At 43.6% G+C, this 16,193-nt stretch overlaps 1 protein-coding gene across 1 annotated transcript; it reads left to right on the plus strand.

Moving 5' to 3' along the window:
- The first annotated feature begins 597 nt into the window (after positions 1-597).
- LOC117580236 (calponin homology domain-containing protein DDB_G0272472) lies at positions 598-3,625 on the plus strand. Its single transcript, XM_034266658.1, has 4 exons — positions 598-774; positions 845-3,038; positions 3,094-3,222; positions 3,280-3,625. Exons 2-4 carry the CDS (start codon positions 852-854, stop codon positions 3,517-3,519), a joined length of 2,556 nt encoding a protein of 851 aa, XP_034122549.1. The 5' UTR covers positions 598-774; positions 845-851; the 3' UTR covers positions 3,520-3,625.
- Positions 3,626-16,193: the final 12,568 nt, after the last annotated feature.

The raw sequence follows: 16,193 nt of genomic DNA on the forward strand, positions 1-16,193 counted from the left end.
TTTCTTTTAACTGGCATTTTTCCAGCTCGATCGAAAACTAAAAAATGACATCCCTTAAAATTTGAAATGTAATCAGAGAACATTTATCTAGAGCATTTACTTGGGCCACTTTGTTTCTATGAATGACCGACACGTTGTCGAGTCTGTCAATCGCCAGCCCGATGCCTTCCTTATGTACAACGTCCGCTGCCTCGTTTCCTTGAAATGCCCAGATGTCTGGGAGACCAGTAGATCCGCACTGACTTTGTCGTACTTAGGGTATTTAGTGTCTTATTGCTCGCCAGGACACTTCTGAAACTAACAGCAGAGCGGACGACCCCATCGTGTGGTCCTACTATGTGCAAGCGACCTCTGCTGTTTTCTTGATAGCGAAAACTTCCGCCTGGAATATGCTTATAAACCGCTTTATATCAGGGCACTAACCAAATAGTATAGAATAGTATTCTATACTATTTGGTTAGTGATCAGGGTTTGTGTTTGTCTGGTTACTGTTTAAAAAGAGGGGCTCTAATTGGGTTAAGTTTGCTTTGCCCTCGGTATATTTACGGTATCTTATCAACGTTCGGTTTATTCCGACGGTTCCAATAAATGCGCGGTCACACTGATCGCAGCCATTAGCAGCTGTTTATTCTGTGTTTGTTTCGTGTTTATTCTCAAAATGTAGTTTTGTGGTAATTGTTTCGTGCTGCTCTTAGCTTGACTACATGATACTGTTTGAGTACAAATAAATCCACCGAATCCTTTCATCCTCAACCACAGAATCAACTAAATTAGGTAAGAGTCCGCCCCGCCCTCAAAACCCGTCTTTGGCCATGAAACCACCCACCCAAAAATACATTTTCAGCACCGCAATGGACTGCGATGGGGCTGCTACTGCTGTGTTGGCTGATGATTCCGGCCATTTCAGTTGCACCAGCGATGAGGGAAACAGAACCAGCCCAATAAGCGATTTACCGCAAGGCAGGGTCGGCGGCTGCGACCAGGAGCCAGAGAAGTCAATGTTTCTTGTTAGGCAGGAGCTGCTTAAGTCGCGCAGCGAAATCGAGCGGCTTGCGAAGTCTGAGCAGTGGTACAAACAGGAACTAAAGTCACAGAAACACGGTCGTCTGGAGACTCTGGAGCGTCTGTATGCCCAGGAACGCAAATATCTTTTGGAGAATCAGAGACTGCAGCAGGAATCAATGAGACTGCATGCCAAGTGTGCTTCGCTGGAAAGGCAGCAAGAGCCCGGGCAACCATTGTCTCTCGGTTCGTCTACATTTTACACCGAAAGTGGCAATTGTGGGAACATTTTCGAAGCACAGCAGCAAGAAGCGCTCCTCGTCGACCAGCGCCAGTTAATTGATGTGCTCCGTAAGCAAAAAAAGATGCTCCTGGAGGATATACAACGTTTGAGTATAGAGCACGACGAAAAGCTAACGCAGCTGCAGCAAGCCTTGGTCGGAATGGAGCTGGAAAGCAAACACATGACGGTAAAATGTAAGCAGCTGCTGGACGAGAAAAGCAAGCTCGAGTATCATTTGGAGCTGAGAGCAACTGCCCTGCGCGGTGTTACAGCCGAGAGGGAGCAGCTGCGTCAAGTAATTGCTGAGCTTAATGATACATTGCTGACGCAAGAGCGATTGCTGGCCCTAAAGGAGCAGGAATTCGTAGATCTCAAGCAGTTTTACCAGCAGAAGTTGAGCGAGGAAACCAGCATAGACGTTATGCACACATACAGCCTAAAATTTCACGAGGAGATCAACTGCAAGACCAGTGAGATAGCGACTCTGAAAAATTCCCTGAACGAGCTTCAATCGGAGTTGATGGTCATGTCCCAACTGAAGGCCAAGAATGAGGAGCAGCAGCGACAGTTGGATCAATTACAGTTTACTGTGCAGGCTCAGTTATTGGAGCAAGAGCAACTAAGGCAAAGTGATGGCCTGAAGCTAGATCAAGTGCAGAAACTAAATATTTCTCTTGAAGCACTGCATCTGGAAAAAGCAACCCTCAGCGAAAGTCTCATGGAGGCACTTAATACATTGAAAAACCTGGAGCAGGAGGTGCATCGACTGCACAGACAATATGCCGAAATGTGCGCGAAGTGCGAAGACACCAAACTGCAGCTGGAACTAGAGAAAAACGGTCTGGCCAGGCTGAGACAGGATAGTTCTTTGAGAGAAAGCGCCCTGAGTAAGAAACTGCGGGACCACGCAGATCAGTGTCTTCGGCTGGGAGAAGCCATGGTGAAAGCAGAGGCCAGACTAGATAGCCAATCGGCACATGCACAGAAATGGAAAGAGCAGCTCAAAAAGATGCACCAGGAGAAAGAGAAAGTACAAGTGAATTGTCAAAGCCAGGGCACGCAAACTGAGACCGATGACCCAGTGCTGATACAACGAATTGAGATGTTGGAGAGGCACCTGGCAGAAGTCCACTCCCAGAAAATGCAAACTGTTTCACTGCTCCAGAAGCTTCTCCAGCAACAGGATTCGAAGATCAAGAGTACATCTGAAATGGAAGCAGATTGGCGTCAGCTTCTGGAGGCCTTGCAAGCCACTCAACAAATAGAGCAAGAAATGCGACTACAACTTCATCAAAAAACGGTCGAGCTGGATAAGCTGAATGTACTCTTTGCCAGACAAAATGAAGAGCTACAAAATCTGCACCAGCTAAGCCTGGCCAAGGACCAGGAGAATCGCTTGGAGCTGGAGCTGCTGAAAGGAAAATTCCAAGAGAACTTGCAGGTACACTCTGCCGATTCGATAAGCATACAGCATCTACAAGGTCAGGTAAAAGGTTTACTCGAAGAGCGCGAGCATAGGATGCTACAGGAGCACAAGGCAGTGGTCTGCCTGCGCTCTCTAGTACAAGTGCTCGAAATGGAGACAGGCAGAAAGCTGCAGAGTGGCAAAAATTGGCCGCAGCTGGCCAAGCTTTTACGCAAAGAATTGCAAAACGGTAGACTATCCCAGAGAAAAGCTGAACAGCTTCCAGATATAAAACTAAAGCTGGCGGAGGTCACAGAAATACACGAGCAGGATCTCGTCAGGATCAAGGTGAAGTCTTGCAGCTATGCTAAATTTTGAATAAATACCATTTATATTTGCACAGATGATGGAGAAAAGGTTGGTCGCGGAACGTGCAAGCTTTGAAGCATCAGACTCGGGAAAATCCACGGCCAGCACAACGCCCCTTGAACCCGCCCATGAAATTGCCAATCTGATCGATGACTACAAAAAGGTACCGAGCTTCTGTGCATAATTCGGCTCTCGATTTATTCCCCCGTGTTCCCTGCAGCTCGTACAGCAAACCGCCAAGGAGACGGGTCGCCCACGTAACAGCTACATTCTGGATCTGATCGAACGAAGTCAACGTTGCCAGCCAAATTTGTGCCAATTATACGAAGGCGTTGCCGCCTGTCGCTCCGATATGCGGCAGCTGAACATGCTGCTCGCTGCTGCTGCTGGCCCAGAGAAGGCTAGAGAGGTCATGCCCTCGCTGATGGAAGAGCTGCGCGCAGTGTCAGAGCATTCTTAGACAGACGAATGACATTCTCTGCCCTTCTCTGACATTCTCAAACCTGCCAACTTAGCTTTTTATACCCGATACTCGAAGAGTAAAGGGTATATTGTATTTGTGGGGAAAAAATGTAACACACAGAAGAAAGCGTTTCCGACCCCATAAAGTATATATCTTATTGATCAGCATCAATAGCCGAATCGATCTAAAAGAGCGCGTTGGCGTGAGAAGGGATGTAGATGACATATGTAGAAAAAATGTAAAATGTAAAATTTGAAAAACCCCACTAAGGTACAGGGGTACTGCTGAGTACCGGGTATACAAGCTGTGACGAGTAAGAAACGTCCCAAACGTCAATACGATTTTGTTATACCATTACAGTTGGATTATGAATTTAAGTAGATGCTATAAACATCAGCATCAATAGACGAGTCTATTTTGCCACATTTGTATGTGCGCTCGCCTTTCCGTCGTTTCTATTTCGAATAGAATTATCTGGCCAAAAACCAGATTAGATACTTCATTTGGCTTACTGTGTTTATGCTTATACTAGTCTCGAGAACCTTTCAAGATTCTAATCAGTAAAATTGAGTTAAATATGTCTTTATACATATATTTGTATATTTGAGTTGTTTATTGTTGTCGTTTAATTGATTTATTACGACTTTCCGTTTAGATGTATATATTTTTTTTTTAGTTTCTATCAACTTCCAAATTAGGTGTAGAAACTCGAATAAACATACATATATATGCAGCTTACACAATTATCTACTAACACATTTAATCACCCTTTCGTATGTTCCAAAGTGGTAGATCTTTAGTCGATAAATATTTAAATACATATAAATCATACTGGCATATCATTGTAAAAAAAAATACACATAAATTAGCCCCGTCCTCTTCCTAGACCACAAATGCACTATGGGTAAAACGTTTTTCTGACATTAACCAAACGAAAAAAGCTAGAGCTCTACAAATTGGCATGAATGTTCCTTAGACTAAAGTAGAGTTTCGGAAAAAAATGTAGTCCTTTGGACCCCGCCTACCTCCCGCCCCCATACAAACTGGAACCCATTTACGTCGTATTTATTATAAAAGAAGATATTCAAAAGATTAATTATGATAAAAAATCCGTTTAAAGATCTAAGAACTTTTCAAAAATATATTTAATTCACTGATTTAATGATTGTTTGGTTTAAAGTAATTTGATTGGAATCGCTCAAACGTGCGAACTCATTTTCCTAGCTACTTGATTAACTAAGCAATAAATTGGATAATTTTCGTTTGAATTGTAATAGTTTCGTCGTTAGTTAGTCAGTTTTTGTCAATACTCTTTAAATTACAACATTTTATTGCGTCTGCTTCACGATTGTTGTTGGTCCACCCCTCCAGCAGCGCTGCATAAATAAACTCATAAACATCTGCAAAATTTAAAATTTTTCGAAAAGGTGCAAAAACGGGCAAAAAGCATGAACACCACGTGATTCTAAAATATTTGGTTAATAATAAGTAACTTGAACTTCTGTGCAGTGGTGTGCTGTGCAAAAGTAATATTCCACAGAAAACAAGTGCAATTGTTAGTAACAAGCTAAAAAGACACACGAACAAAACATTGGACAATTAAACAACTACACACAACTATACAAAAACATGTATTAACAACTAATTTAAATACCTCGACCTGTTATTTTCATATTTTTACTTGTATATAAACTTTGTAATCGAGCTACAATTACAGCTGCAATCGCTCAATTTCTCCCACACTTTTTCACAAGTCAAAGCATCTCAAAATCAGCCGACTTTGAAAGTGCGCAAAAAACATATGGTACTAGGTACAAATGTTCTAAAACCAATTTTGTTTTATCTGGATATTTAGGAATCAGAAAAGTTCATTTAAATATTTTACCCAAAAAAATTACATAAATGCCAAATATTCGGGCTTCTGAACCCAGCAGAACGCTGCCCTCCTCCCGCCCAAATGACCGAGGGGCGCTGCCGCATGACGCTCGGCGCGATTAACCGAAACGGTCGCGAGCATGCAGGAAAGATAGATGTTAGGCTAATATTCGAGGAAAATTAGAGCTAAACACAACTAGACTAGAGCTACTACAAAACTAAAATGAAACTAACTACGGGAGAGGTAGGCTAGTATAAGAGATTTAAGAAGAGGAAGGGAGTTAGTTGAGGATATAATGTGGAAGAGGGAATTATAATCCGAGCATAAAACCCTAAAGGGTTCGTGTGAGGCATAATTCGATCTACATAGTGGAAGGAACAAAGGAATAAAGTTTCTAGTGGGTCTAATGGGAATCGTAAAGTTTATGCGACTCAGCAAGTAAGGGCTGTCTACATCCCCCTCGATCAAGTTGTGCATAAAAATTACACCAAGCATTTTTCTACGACTAACTAAGGATGGAAGATTTATTAAAAGAAGTCTACTACGGTAGGATGGCAGTCTCACAGTTGCATCCCAGTTGAGGCCCGTAGGGCAATTAATAAAAAGTTGTTATGTACTGATTCAATACGGTCCTGATGTATGTTGTACTGAGGGCACCATACACATGAGCCGTATTCTACAATCGGACGAACAAGCGAGATATAGAAGATATTAGTTATATAGGGGTCATCAAATTCCTTTGACCACCTCTTTATAAACCCAAGCACACCCATGACTTTATTTACCGCGGTAAAAATGTGTTCAGAAAACTTTAACTTGGGTTCTAGTTTAACACCTAGATCATCAACCAATGTAATTCTCTCAAGAGAACTACCGCAGTACCTACCGCGAACTACCGCGAACTAACTTACCTGGTATAAGGAGCCAGGAAGGGGCTGGAGCGATAGAAAGTCATTACATTGCACTTCAAGGCATTAAGTGGTAACATATTTGCACAACACCATGACTGATAGCTTTTGAGATCAGATTGCAAGCGAGAGTGAAATGAAATGTCCTTATACTGGACACAGAGTTTAACATCATCCGCATACATAAGTACTCGAGAATTTGTTAATACAGAAGGCAGGTCATTAATAAAGAGTGTGAAAAGTAAGGGGCCTGAATGGCTACCCTGTGATACTCCAGGACCCTTGAAAAGGACCCTTTGAGACCTAGAACACAGGTAGCTAGAAATCCATCTCAACAGATTGGGCGGAAACCCTTGAAGGTCGAGCTTTTGTGCAAGAAGAGAATGGTTTACAGAATCGAATGCCTTACTGAAGTCAGTGTAAATAACATCCGTCTGCAAGTTACCTTGGAATCCTTTAATTACAAAGGAGGTGAACTCTAAAAGATTAGTGGTTGTTGATCGTCGCCGTATAAATCCGTGCTGAGGTGGTGATATAAGTGATTTGCAGAGATGCTGCAAGTGCGGAGTTAAAAGTTTCTTGAACATTTTAGGAATAGCGGATAACTAGACATAGCTCTATAGTTTTTGGCGTCAGAGTTGCTACCTTTCTTATAGAGAGGAATTATAAAGGATCCCTTCCAGATGGGGGGAAAGATAGAAGAATGGATGGATAGAGTGAATAGTTTAAGCAAAGGTCCGCACAGAGACTCGGCACAGTACCTGAGTAAACAGCCGGGAACTCCGTCAGGGCCCGGTGAAAATATTCATGATATTCATGAAGTAAGGACCTTCATTAAACAAAGGGCAGAAAATGCCATTCGACCTTGGTAAACTATATGGATACACATGACCTGGGTAGCTTTCCTGGGAATAGGAGGTTTGAAAAAAATGGTGCAAAAAGATCGGCGATTGCTTGATCATTGTTTGCCGACATATTCAAAAATGATAGCGAGGATGGATGTGCGGACGTTCTACGCTTACTGTTTACAAAGCTGTAAGACTGTTTAGGGTCCTGTGAAAAACGTATCCTGCATCGAAGGAGGTAGTTCCTATAGCATTGAGCATTAAGAACAGTAAAATTGGACCGAGCTATTAAGTAATTAGAAAGAGAAGAGGGAGATCCAACTTCTTGAGATTTTTTAAATAGTCTTGATTTTAGATTTTGTAGACTGGATAACTCTTTGGTGAACCAAGGAGGTTTCGCAGATCTAGTCGGACATGAAAGTGGGACACACGTGTCAAAAATTGTGTCAAGTACATTGTAAAAAATGTTTGTGCCTTCAATGACGTCAATGCACGAGTACAGAGCGGACCAATCAAAATTTCTAATTAAGTTATTGAGCTTCGTAAACTCGGCTTTACGAAAGCAGCGGACGCGTTCAGATAGCCTACCCGCACGATCCGATACAGTAGGTCCAATATCTATCGACACTTCGAAAGTAGGATGATAGCAGTCTTCAGGTATAGTGAGCGGGAGTGCTCGTGTTAACAACGCTACGGTCGGATCCGAGACAAAGCACAGATCAAGCATCAAGCAGATCAAGATCTTACCCATAGTGAAATAGCGAAAATCTGCTGTCTACAATTTAGAGATAAGAGAAATCTAAAATCCGTAGGGTTCTATCAGATCAGTTTGCTTCCCCCACCCCGTGTGGGTGCATCATGCTGAGTGTGTCAATGGGGCAGGGTGGTGAGTTGGCGGGTGAAGTGAAGTATGTATGTAGATGAATGGTGCACCAGCTGTTCTCTCAGTACACACACGTACTTCGTACCGATATATCGATAAGAATCCATGGATTTCGTTAACGTTGCTGGATACTCAACAAACAAAAAGTCAAATTAAAAGTTTCTGGTTCAATTTTTTATACCCGGTACTCGAAGAGTAAATAGGGTATATTGTATTTGTGCGAATAACGGTTATATGTAACGTACAGAAGAAAACGGTTCCGACCCCATAAAGTATACATATTCTTGATCAGCATCAATAGCCGAGTCGATAGAGCCATGTTTGTCTGTCCGTTTGTCCGTACTGATGAGCGCCTAGTACTCAGAGCCTATAAGAGCTAGAGCCACCAAATTTTGCATCCATACTTTATGTTGTCTTCATGCTCACACTGTTGCAAGTGTATTTCAAAAATGAGCTCCGCCCCCGCAAAAGAGCGAAAACCTCCCAAATCTACAATTTTGAAGATAAAAAAAACTAACCATTCCGTAGGGAATGACCATATCTATGTGATCACCAAATTGGGATCCGACTGGATCATTATTATAGCCACAATGAAGAAATTAATTTCCAGTGGCTAAACCCACCTCGTCCCGCAGCTTATATTTGTTTTATTCGCATTCTCTTATTCACACTCTGCTTCTGTATTGTGCGGCCTCTGCCGTCCCTCTGGCCAAACCCACCCCGTCCCGCAGCTTATATTTGTTTTTTGCACATTCTCTCATTCACACGCCGCTTCGCGCAGTGTGCGGCCGCTGCCTCTGCCTCTGCCTCTGCCGTGAGTCTGCAGTGTGTGGGTCTGGGGAAGGGGGGCGAGTGTTGGCGTGAGAAGTGTTGTAGATGTAGATGACAGATGAAGAAAAAATTTAAAATATGACAAATAACCGCTAAGCCACAGATGTAGTACTGAATGCGGGGTATAAAACGTCCCTTCTCGTTTTTATATGAAGTTTGACAGGAATGGTGCTGGATACCCGGTTTTACTGCTCATTAAAATCTATGGAGAGATGGCTATGCTAAAATTTTGTTTTCGACTCTTCCTGTGGTTTAAAAGTCAACATTTCACAAATATAACGAATTGTTGCCAAACATTTGAACTGTGTGTTAAACTAGGTGTTAAACCTCTCGTTTAATTAATTTTTAAAACGATTAGCGATTTTCTAACCAGCTTGTACTTTTAAGCCGCCCTTCCGTGTAGCTGCCCTTACAATAAAACCTTTGTTCAAAAACATTATAGTAAAAAGCTCGAAATCAAATCATCATAGTTGACCACCAAGTGTAATGGGAATTCTTAAAAGATGGCCGTACCTATGGTAAATCGGTTTTGTGGCTTCATCTTCAGTCAGAGACGTCGACAACTTGGAAGATATTTTTTCGAATATATTAAACGAAGCCTGGAATTGTCAACGCCTTGACTAGTACAAGCGGAACCGCGTTGGACTCGACCCTAGGAACGAGAGGCAACCCACTTGGGTATTGATAAATGCGTCGAAAACTAAGCGACCGCCCAGCGGACTTGCCGCCCCTCGCACTCCCTGGTACTCCGCACATCGCGTACCTAACGCGGCTGCCCCCCGCAGCCAGCACCCAATGAGGACCACTCGACCACAATCGCTGGCCAAATTCAATTGGCGCAATTTTTCATCTGTGGGCTCCAAGGGACCCGACCCGGCATCTGGCGGATCCTTTTGGCCTGCGGCTGCTGTCTATTCTATTGTTGACCGTGCTCTAGGGGTCTGGTCTGGTTGGTTCTGGCAATTGTTCTCTGGCTCTGGCTATGGAGCTGGCCTGGGCTCAAGGTTGTTTATTTTGAAAAATCGCCATCACCATCCCCATCGTGAACTGTGCCGACGGCTGGGGATTTAATTCTATGCTGGACATTTATAAATTGCATTCAATTTATACACAACACGAAAGCGTGATTTTTAAATTTTTACAATCTGGCGAATAATAGATCAGCGTCGTATTATTGCACAGGGCCCACTCCAATGGTCGGTCTCAGTTTTGGATCTTCAACGTAGGGCATGAAGCTGATACGAGAATTCTTAAAGAAAGTTTTCGGACGGTAAGTGGTTGGATGATTCAAAACAAATTCAATCAAATATCATTCGGATATTTCCATAGTACAATTTAAACGAGTAGGAACGTGTGAGACGCTTCTTACGCGTCACAACTTTTATACCCCGTACTCAGTCTGTATTGTATTTTATTCTGTTTTATGCACCTGTAATTGAAGAGTAAATAGGGTAACTTGTATTTGGGGGGAAAAGTGGATGTATGTAATGCAGAGAAGGAAACGTTTCCGACCCCGTAAAATATATATGTACATATATTCTAAATCAACATCAATAGCCGAGTCGATAAAGCCATGTCTCTTTGTCCGTCCGTCCGTCTTTTTGAGCGCCTAAGAATAAGAAAAAAGTTTGTGTATCAGATCACCGAGGTGGGATTAGATTCGATCATAATTATAGGCAGAATGAACAAATTAATTTGCAGTTGGGTGTGTTGGTGGTGTACATGTGACACATGTAAAAAAAAATGTAAAATGTAAAATTCGAAAAAAGCATGAAGTTAAATTTATATTACATATGTATGTTTCACACTAAGGTTACATACATAAATGCATATGTATATGTATGTACACTGACTGAGTATCGTCTACTCGTCTTACTTATATTTATTCTTAAAATGTAGGTTCTTGTCGATTCTCCTTAAAAAACGTTCCTTAACTACTTCCAGAATCATGCCCTTCCAATGGTATAATTTGATTCGATGAGAGTGCTTTTTGTTGTACTTTTTCTTGGGCCTTTTGATTTTGGTTTCGGTTCTTGTTCTGGCTCTGTTCGGGCTATTGAGCAGGTCGCTCATTAAAGAAATAGCTCCCGAGGTGGGTTGGGGGACTTGGGGAGGGAAGATTGTGCTGGCCAAACAAAAGGTATAAGCATTTAATTCTCACCAAACGATTGATGCGGTCGCATGGAAGTTCGCCCAACCGGTAGACGCTGTCGATGGGTCGTACGTCTGTATATCTGTCTGTCTGTCCGCTGTCGGTGAATACAATCCTCCTTCGGTCGGATCCAGTTCTAGTCCCAAATTGCAAATGCAACTTGTTAACCTTGAAAACTAAGCTGACAAACAGACGGAGCCGGACAAGAGCTGCCTGAGCCCCACAAGAACCCAGACCCCAGGGCTAAAACAGTATGAGGCATTTAGTCAGCCGTCGTCGTCTTCGTTGCTGTTGCTGTAGCAGTTGTTGGTGTCCGTCTACGTCTACCGATCACTCGTTTGTCTAGCTAGCCCTGTTCCCATCCCATTGCACCCATCGCGCTCCTCTGGCCCACCATATTGAATAATGCGTTTATGGCCAGATGAATGACACTTCATACAAGCGACCTGTCCCTCCCTCAGTCCCTCAGTCCCTCGTCCCTCGGTCTCCCATCCACGAACACAGCCAACTGACTGCTTCTGAATCTGCTGCGGCTGCAGCCTCCTGGTGGTGCATATTTCATGCGTAAACTTTGGCTGAGGGATTCACAATTATTCGTCATTTGTGCCGGGGCTATGTCAGTGTTGGGTTTGAAAGAAATTCGTTTAAATTGTCAATTGTCTGGGGTCCGACTGTTGCCTCCCTCCTCCTGCTGGAACTGGATTCCACAGGCCTTTCCTAATGAGGCACATGAACAAAAAAAATAGGAGGTAAGATAATCGAGGAACAGGCCCAGACCCAGACCTAGACCCAGACACAGACCTAAGCCCGAATCCCGAGCCCTTTTAGCATTCTGACTGTGATGGTTGGTTTCCCCAATATTGGCATTCGGGCTGGCTCCCTCGATGCGTTTGCAGTTAGCCGGCAAACTACATTAAACTCTAGTAAACTCAAGCCAACTCATCTTACCCACATACTCGTACGATCCTCGTACATACAGCACGTTTAGTGCTCTGCTATTGGTGCCGATACCCATAGCTATACCTACACATATGTGTGTATATACCCACTCCCATCACCATCAACATTTCCATTCTGATTTGGTTTGAGATTCGGAGGCTGATCGGATCCTGCTTACTGGGTGTTGTAATGTCATTCCCTGCATTTTATGCACTCACCACAAAGGGAGGGAGAGCCCGGGCCATAAATAAACTTGTATCTTCAAGATAGAAATAGTCGTAAAAATCAGCAAATAACCCCGAACTCCCAGCTAAACCTCGTGAGAGCTTTTAGCCGTGTCCAGCTCGAACCGAATCCGAACTGAACAGAACATAACAGAACAGAACTTAGCAGAACGAATCATCAAGCTGAAAGAGAGGCCCAGACCCAGACCCAGACCCAGGAAGGCTAACCCATGTCGGGCCCAGCCATTTGGAGCAACTCGGAAACATGTGTAAGTTGCAATATTAAATTTTATATTTAGCGCACGACTTTGTGTTCTTTATTCTCCCCCTACTTCGATTTTGCATACAATGCGCAGGGCAGCGCCCGAACCCCCGAAGATGAATTGAAGATGTCCGTACGAGATCGTGATTGAAGCCCCTCCGTATGAAGCCAACATTCGCAGTCATTAAAAGGTCTATGTACTTTATGGCACTATAAAAAATATCTCTGGCCAGTCCATCCAAATGAAGATCTAAGCTAGTTAATTAATTATTTTCTTTCCCCAATAATCCTTAATTCAATTAGATCCACTGCATAGCTCGCATTCAATTTCGCATTCGAAGTATGAACAATCAATCTCTGTGCCACATGGAGAGCCATTTAATTTTCAAATTACGCATTTCTCTTTCCATATTGTTGGATTTAAATGCATTTTCACAAAAATGTGATTATCATTCCTAACAAGCCTCCTTGCTATCTGGATACCTTGCAGACCACAAATCTCTGACTGACCTTTCTTTACACATAAATAATAATTATCATGCACAATTTTCCTCTCACTCTGCACGCCTCTCTCGTTGGGTATACCCATATGAGTCCGAGATGATGAAACGTCTCAATGAACTTGTAATGGACAACAACCTTCCATCTAACGCTGCTGGAACACGTTGACCCAATTTATTTCAATTCAATTCAAAAAATCCTGAAGCATTTGAAGACCAACAAGCCAGCCAGCTGTAAAAAGGTAACCAAACTGGGATTTGTGAGAAAGCCAAAGAGAGACGCAAACTCTGAGACGGTAGTCGGTTGAAAGAAGATCATAAAAAATAATTAAGAAGTTGGTACTTGACGCGATCTTGCTCTACTAAGCGATGCTCTTTCGATGGAATGGGGTGATATGTAGATATTCAATGAGAATGAGAAAGCAGGTCAGGCTATATATAAGTAAGAATGAATCTTGACCAAGTCAGTTCCGTATTTTGGGGATAGTGTATCCCATATTCGTGTTAGCCTTACCCGCTTTGCCCTCTTTTTGTGTCCATTACTTTGACCACGGTTATTTAATCAATGGGGACTCAGTTGCGTGCTCTCCACAGAAAAGGGAAGATACTCAAACGTGCGCTCAACCTCAGCGTCCAGAAACATATTGACTCGACTCTGGTACATTGATCTTGTGCCCATTACAAAATAGTGAAGAAAACCCGTTAAGATGCAAAGATAGCGAATGAAATCAATGACCCAAAACATTTTTTCTTTCTTTTTATTTTTTCGTGCGGTCTGCCCACATTCTGTTGTTGATTACGTCAAATGGGATTCTTTCATTTTGCTTGCCATCCGAGTCTACTTCAATAGTGAGGCTAAAATCTGGGCGGCTTTCGATCGAAAACTATGTTATGCATTAGCATTTCCCAGCCAAGAGCTTCGACAAAATGTCAATGGGAAAATCGTGTTGCCAGGCCTGGATCAATGAATTGGCGTCTCCACTAGACGACATCCAAATAGCAGATGCCAATGCCAATTCCGCAGCCGCAGTCGCAGCCGCAGCCAGAGTCGATGCCAAAGGGGCCCGTGTCCATGCAATTTAGTCAAAGGCCCTAACGGCATTCGAGCCAAATGCGTTTACGTTTACGCATCCGCTATAAACTCGTATGCCGGGTGACCGTTTGCATTTGCCGGTTATTTAAGCAGACAGCCGATAGGAACGAGGGAGAGCTGCAGAGCTGGAGAGGTGTTGGTTAGCTTGGTTAGCTTGGTTAGCCTCCAAGCGAACTGCACCGAACCAACCGAACGCAGAACCAGTTGGCAGAGATACATATACTAATGCTATAAGAAGGAGCTTACGAGAAAACTGTGACTTTGACTTGGGCTGGGTCTGGGCCTGTGCCTGGGTCTTAGCTTGTGGTCGGTCCTACTTCCTTCAGGAGCAACGCGGGGACGGGCGGTACGCGGTTAGAGCGATGTCTCTCCGCTCTGGGTACTGTTAATTGGACATATACTGAGACTGCCGTCGAGTCGAGACGCGTCTGTCCCTCCCCCTCCCCCTTACTTTTTCAGAGCACACAGTTTGGCAGTGCGTGGCGCACTTAAACAAGGTTAACTGTACTCGGAAGGCATCTCGTCTCTGTACTTGTACAAAATTTAATTTTAACTTACGTCAACATCGCTTGAGGGCCCAGAACTGAGCCGCGCGCGGTCAATGCACGCATTACCAGTTGCTCTCTTCAGGCTTATCATTCAGCCATCGTTCAGCCGGAGCTCAGGTCTCCTCCGCCAGAGAAAAAACCCCATCAAATCAGCAACGTGATGCTGCCCTTAGGGCCCTTTGCCAACGTCTTTCGCTCCTTGGTCTTGGTATGCACTCTCTATAAAGCGGTCATAACATTTGCACCACAATAATAGCTGTAATAGTACCCGCAGACCAGCCCCCATAGTCAGCGGCTCGTCTTGTCTTGTCTCGTCTCGTCTCGTCTCGTCATGTCTCTCCTATCCCCTCCCATGGCACATTCATTCAAGGATAATGTTACGGTTAATGGTGCGGCCAGGCAAGTAATTTAATTTACTCGCTCCATACCCGTGCTCGTAACCGTATTGGTAACATGCCCCCAACAAACGAACAACGCGAACTATTATGACCAAAAAAATGTACTGCACCCACTCAGACACAGACACAGCCACATACAGATCCCAGATTCAGATGCAATAGAGATCCCTCATACCTCAGACATGGGCGTTCGTCAGTCGGCCAAAGTTAGCGATGAGAGAGTGAGAGAAACAGATTAACAATAAGTTTGCTTGAACGACTGCCTAAAATTCTTTATTATTTCAAGTTTTATGAAGAGTAAAATAAATAATATGTTCATCTAAAAGTTCCCAGGTAAGTATGTTTATGTTCGAAGCCATATTTACGTTATGTTTGGGAATCCATTTCCGGTACTATCCCTGTTCTTGGCCATGGCTCATCTCTAACGAATTTCAGCAGTACTTTTCATCAGTTACATTCACCACCTCCACTATCCTTTGCCCCAAGCCGCATTTGATGATTGGTCATCGTGCTTACCTGGCTAATACCCATTATGCCATAAAGCGTTACCAAAACGCCATTAGCACGTCAGAAGGCACGCCTCTGATCGTTGGAAAGGGGATGGGTGGGACTGAAGAGAAAATATACGAATGAAGGTAGTAAGCATCTACAATCGATTGATCAAATAGATCGCCACGATAGACATATTGATAACGATGGATAATGATAATGGTAGTGGCTGAGACGATAATAATGGGTACTAGAATGGAATGGATTGGAATGGAATGGTGATGCCTCTGATGAAATTGTTGGATTCGATTTTGGCTAATTGCAGAAGTCCATCTGAAATGACTACATAGGCCTAATTGGTCCCCTCGGAAGCGCCGCCAAGAAATTTACAAACATTTCACGCTGTGCCCGTCATGGATGTTGTAATTGATGCTGCCGCTTCCAGGGTCCAGCAACATGTGAGCCATGTCAGGAGATGTCAACCCGCCAGCGATGGCGATGTGGACGACGACGACGACGACGACGACGACGTTGGCCACGACCACTACTATGACTATGACGACGAAGACGGCAAATCTAACCACTTTGATTGACTTGTGATTTGAAGGCGCGTCTAATTGAAGCGAGGCGGCTGCAAAAGAGAGAAGCTGATTCTGTGGCGAGCCCTGCCACTGGAATTCAGTGATAACACTGAAAGAAAAGGTATTATCATTTCAGCCACTG

Source organism: Drosophila guanche, unplaced genomic scaffold (assembly GCF_900245975.1).
Source record: "Drosophila guanche unplaced genomic scaffold, DGUA_6, whole genome shotgun sequence".
In the NCBI taxonomy this organism is placed as follows: domain Eukaryota; kingdom Metazoa; phylum Arthropoda; class Insecta; order Diptera; family Drosophilidae; genus Drosophila; species Drosophila guanche.

What these genes read in the sequence shown, in the direction of transcription:
- LOC117580236 (XM_034266658.1), top strand. Translation starts at nt 852, where the DNA reads ATGGACTGCGATGGGGCTGCTACTGCTGTGTTGGCTGATGATTCCGGC. An exon ending in AGGATCTCGTCAGGATCAAG is followed by an intron (nt 3,039 to 3,093) that starts GTGAAGTCTTGC and finishes ATATTTGCACAG; the next exon opens with ATGATGGAGAAAAGGTTGGT. An exon ending in TGATCGATGACTACAAAAAG is followed by an intron (nt 3,223 to 3,279) that starts GTACCGAGCTTC and finishes TGTTCCCTGCAG; the next exon opens with CTCGTACAGCAAACCGCCAA.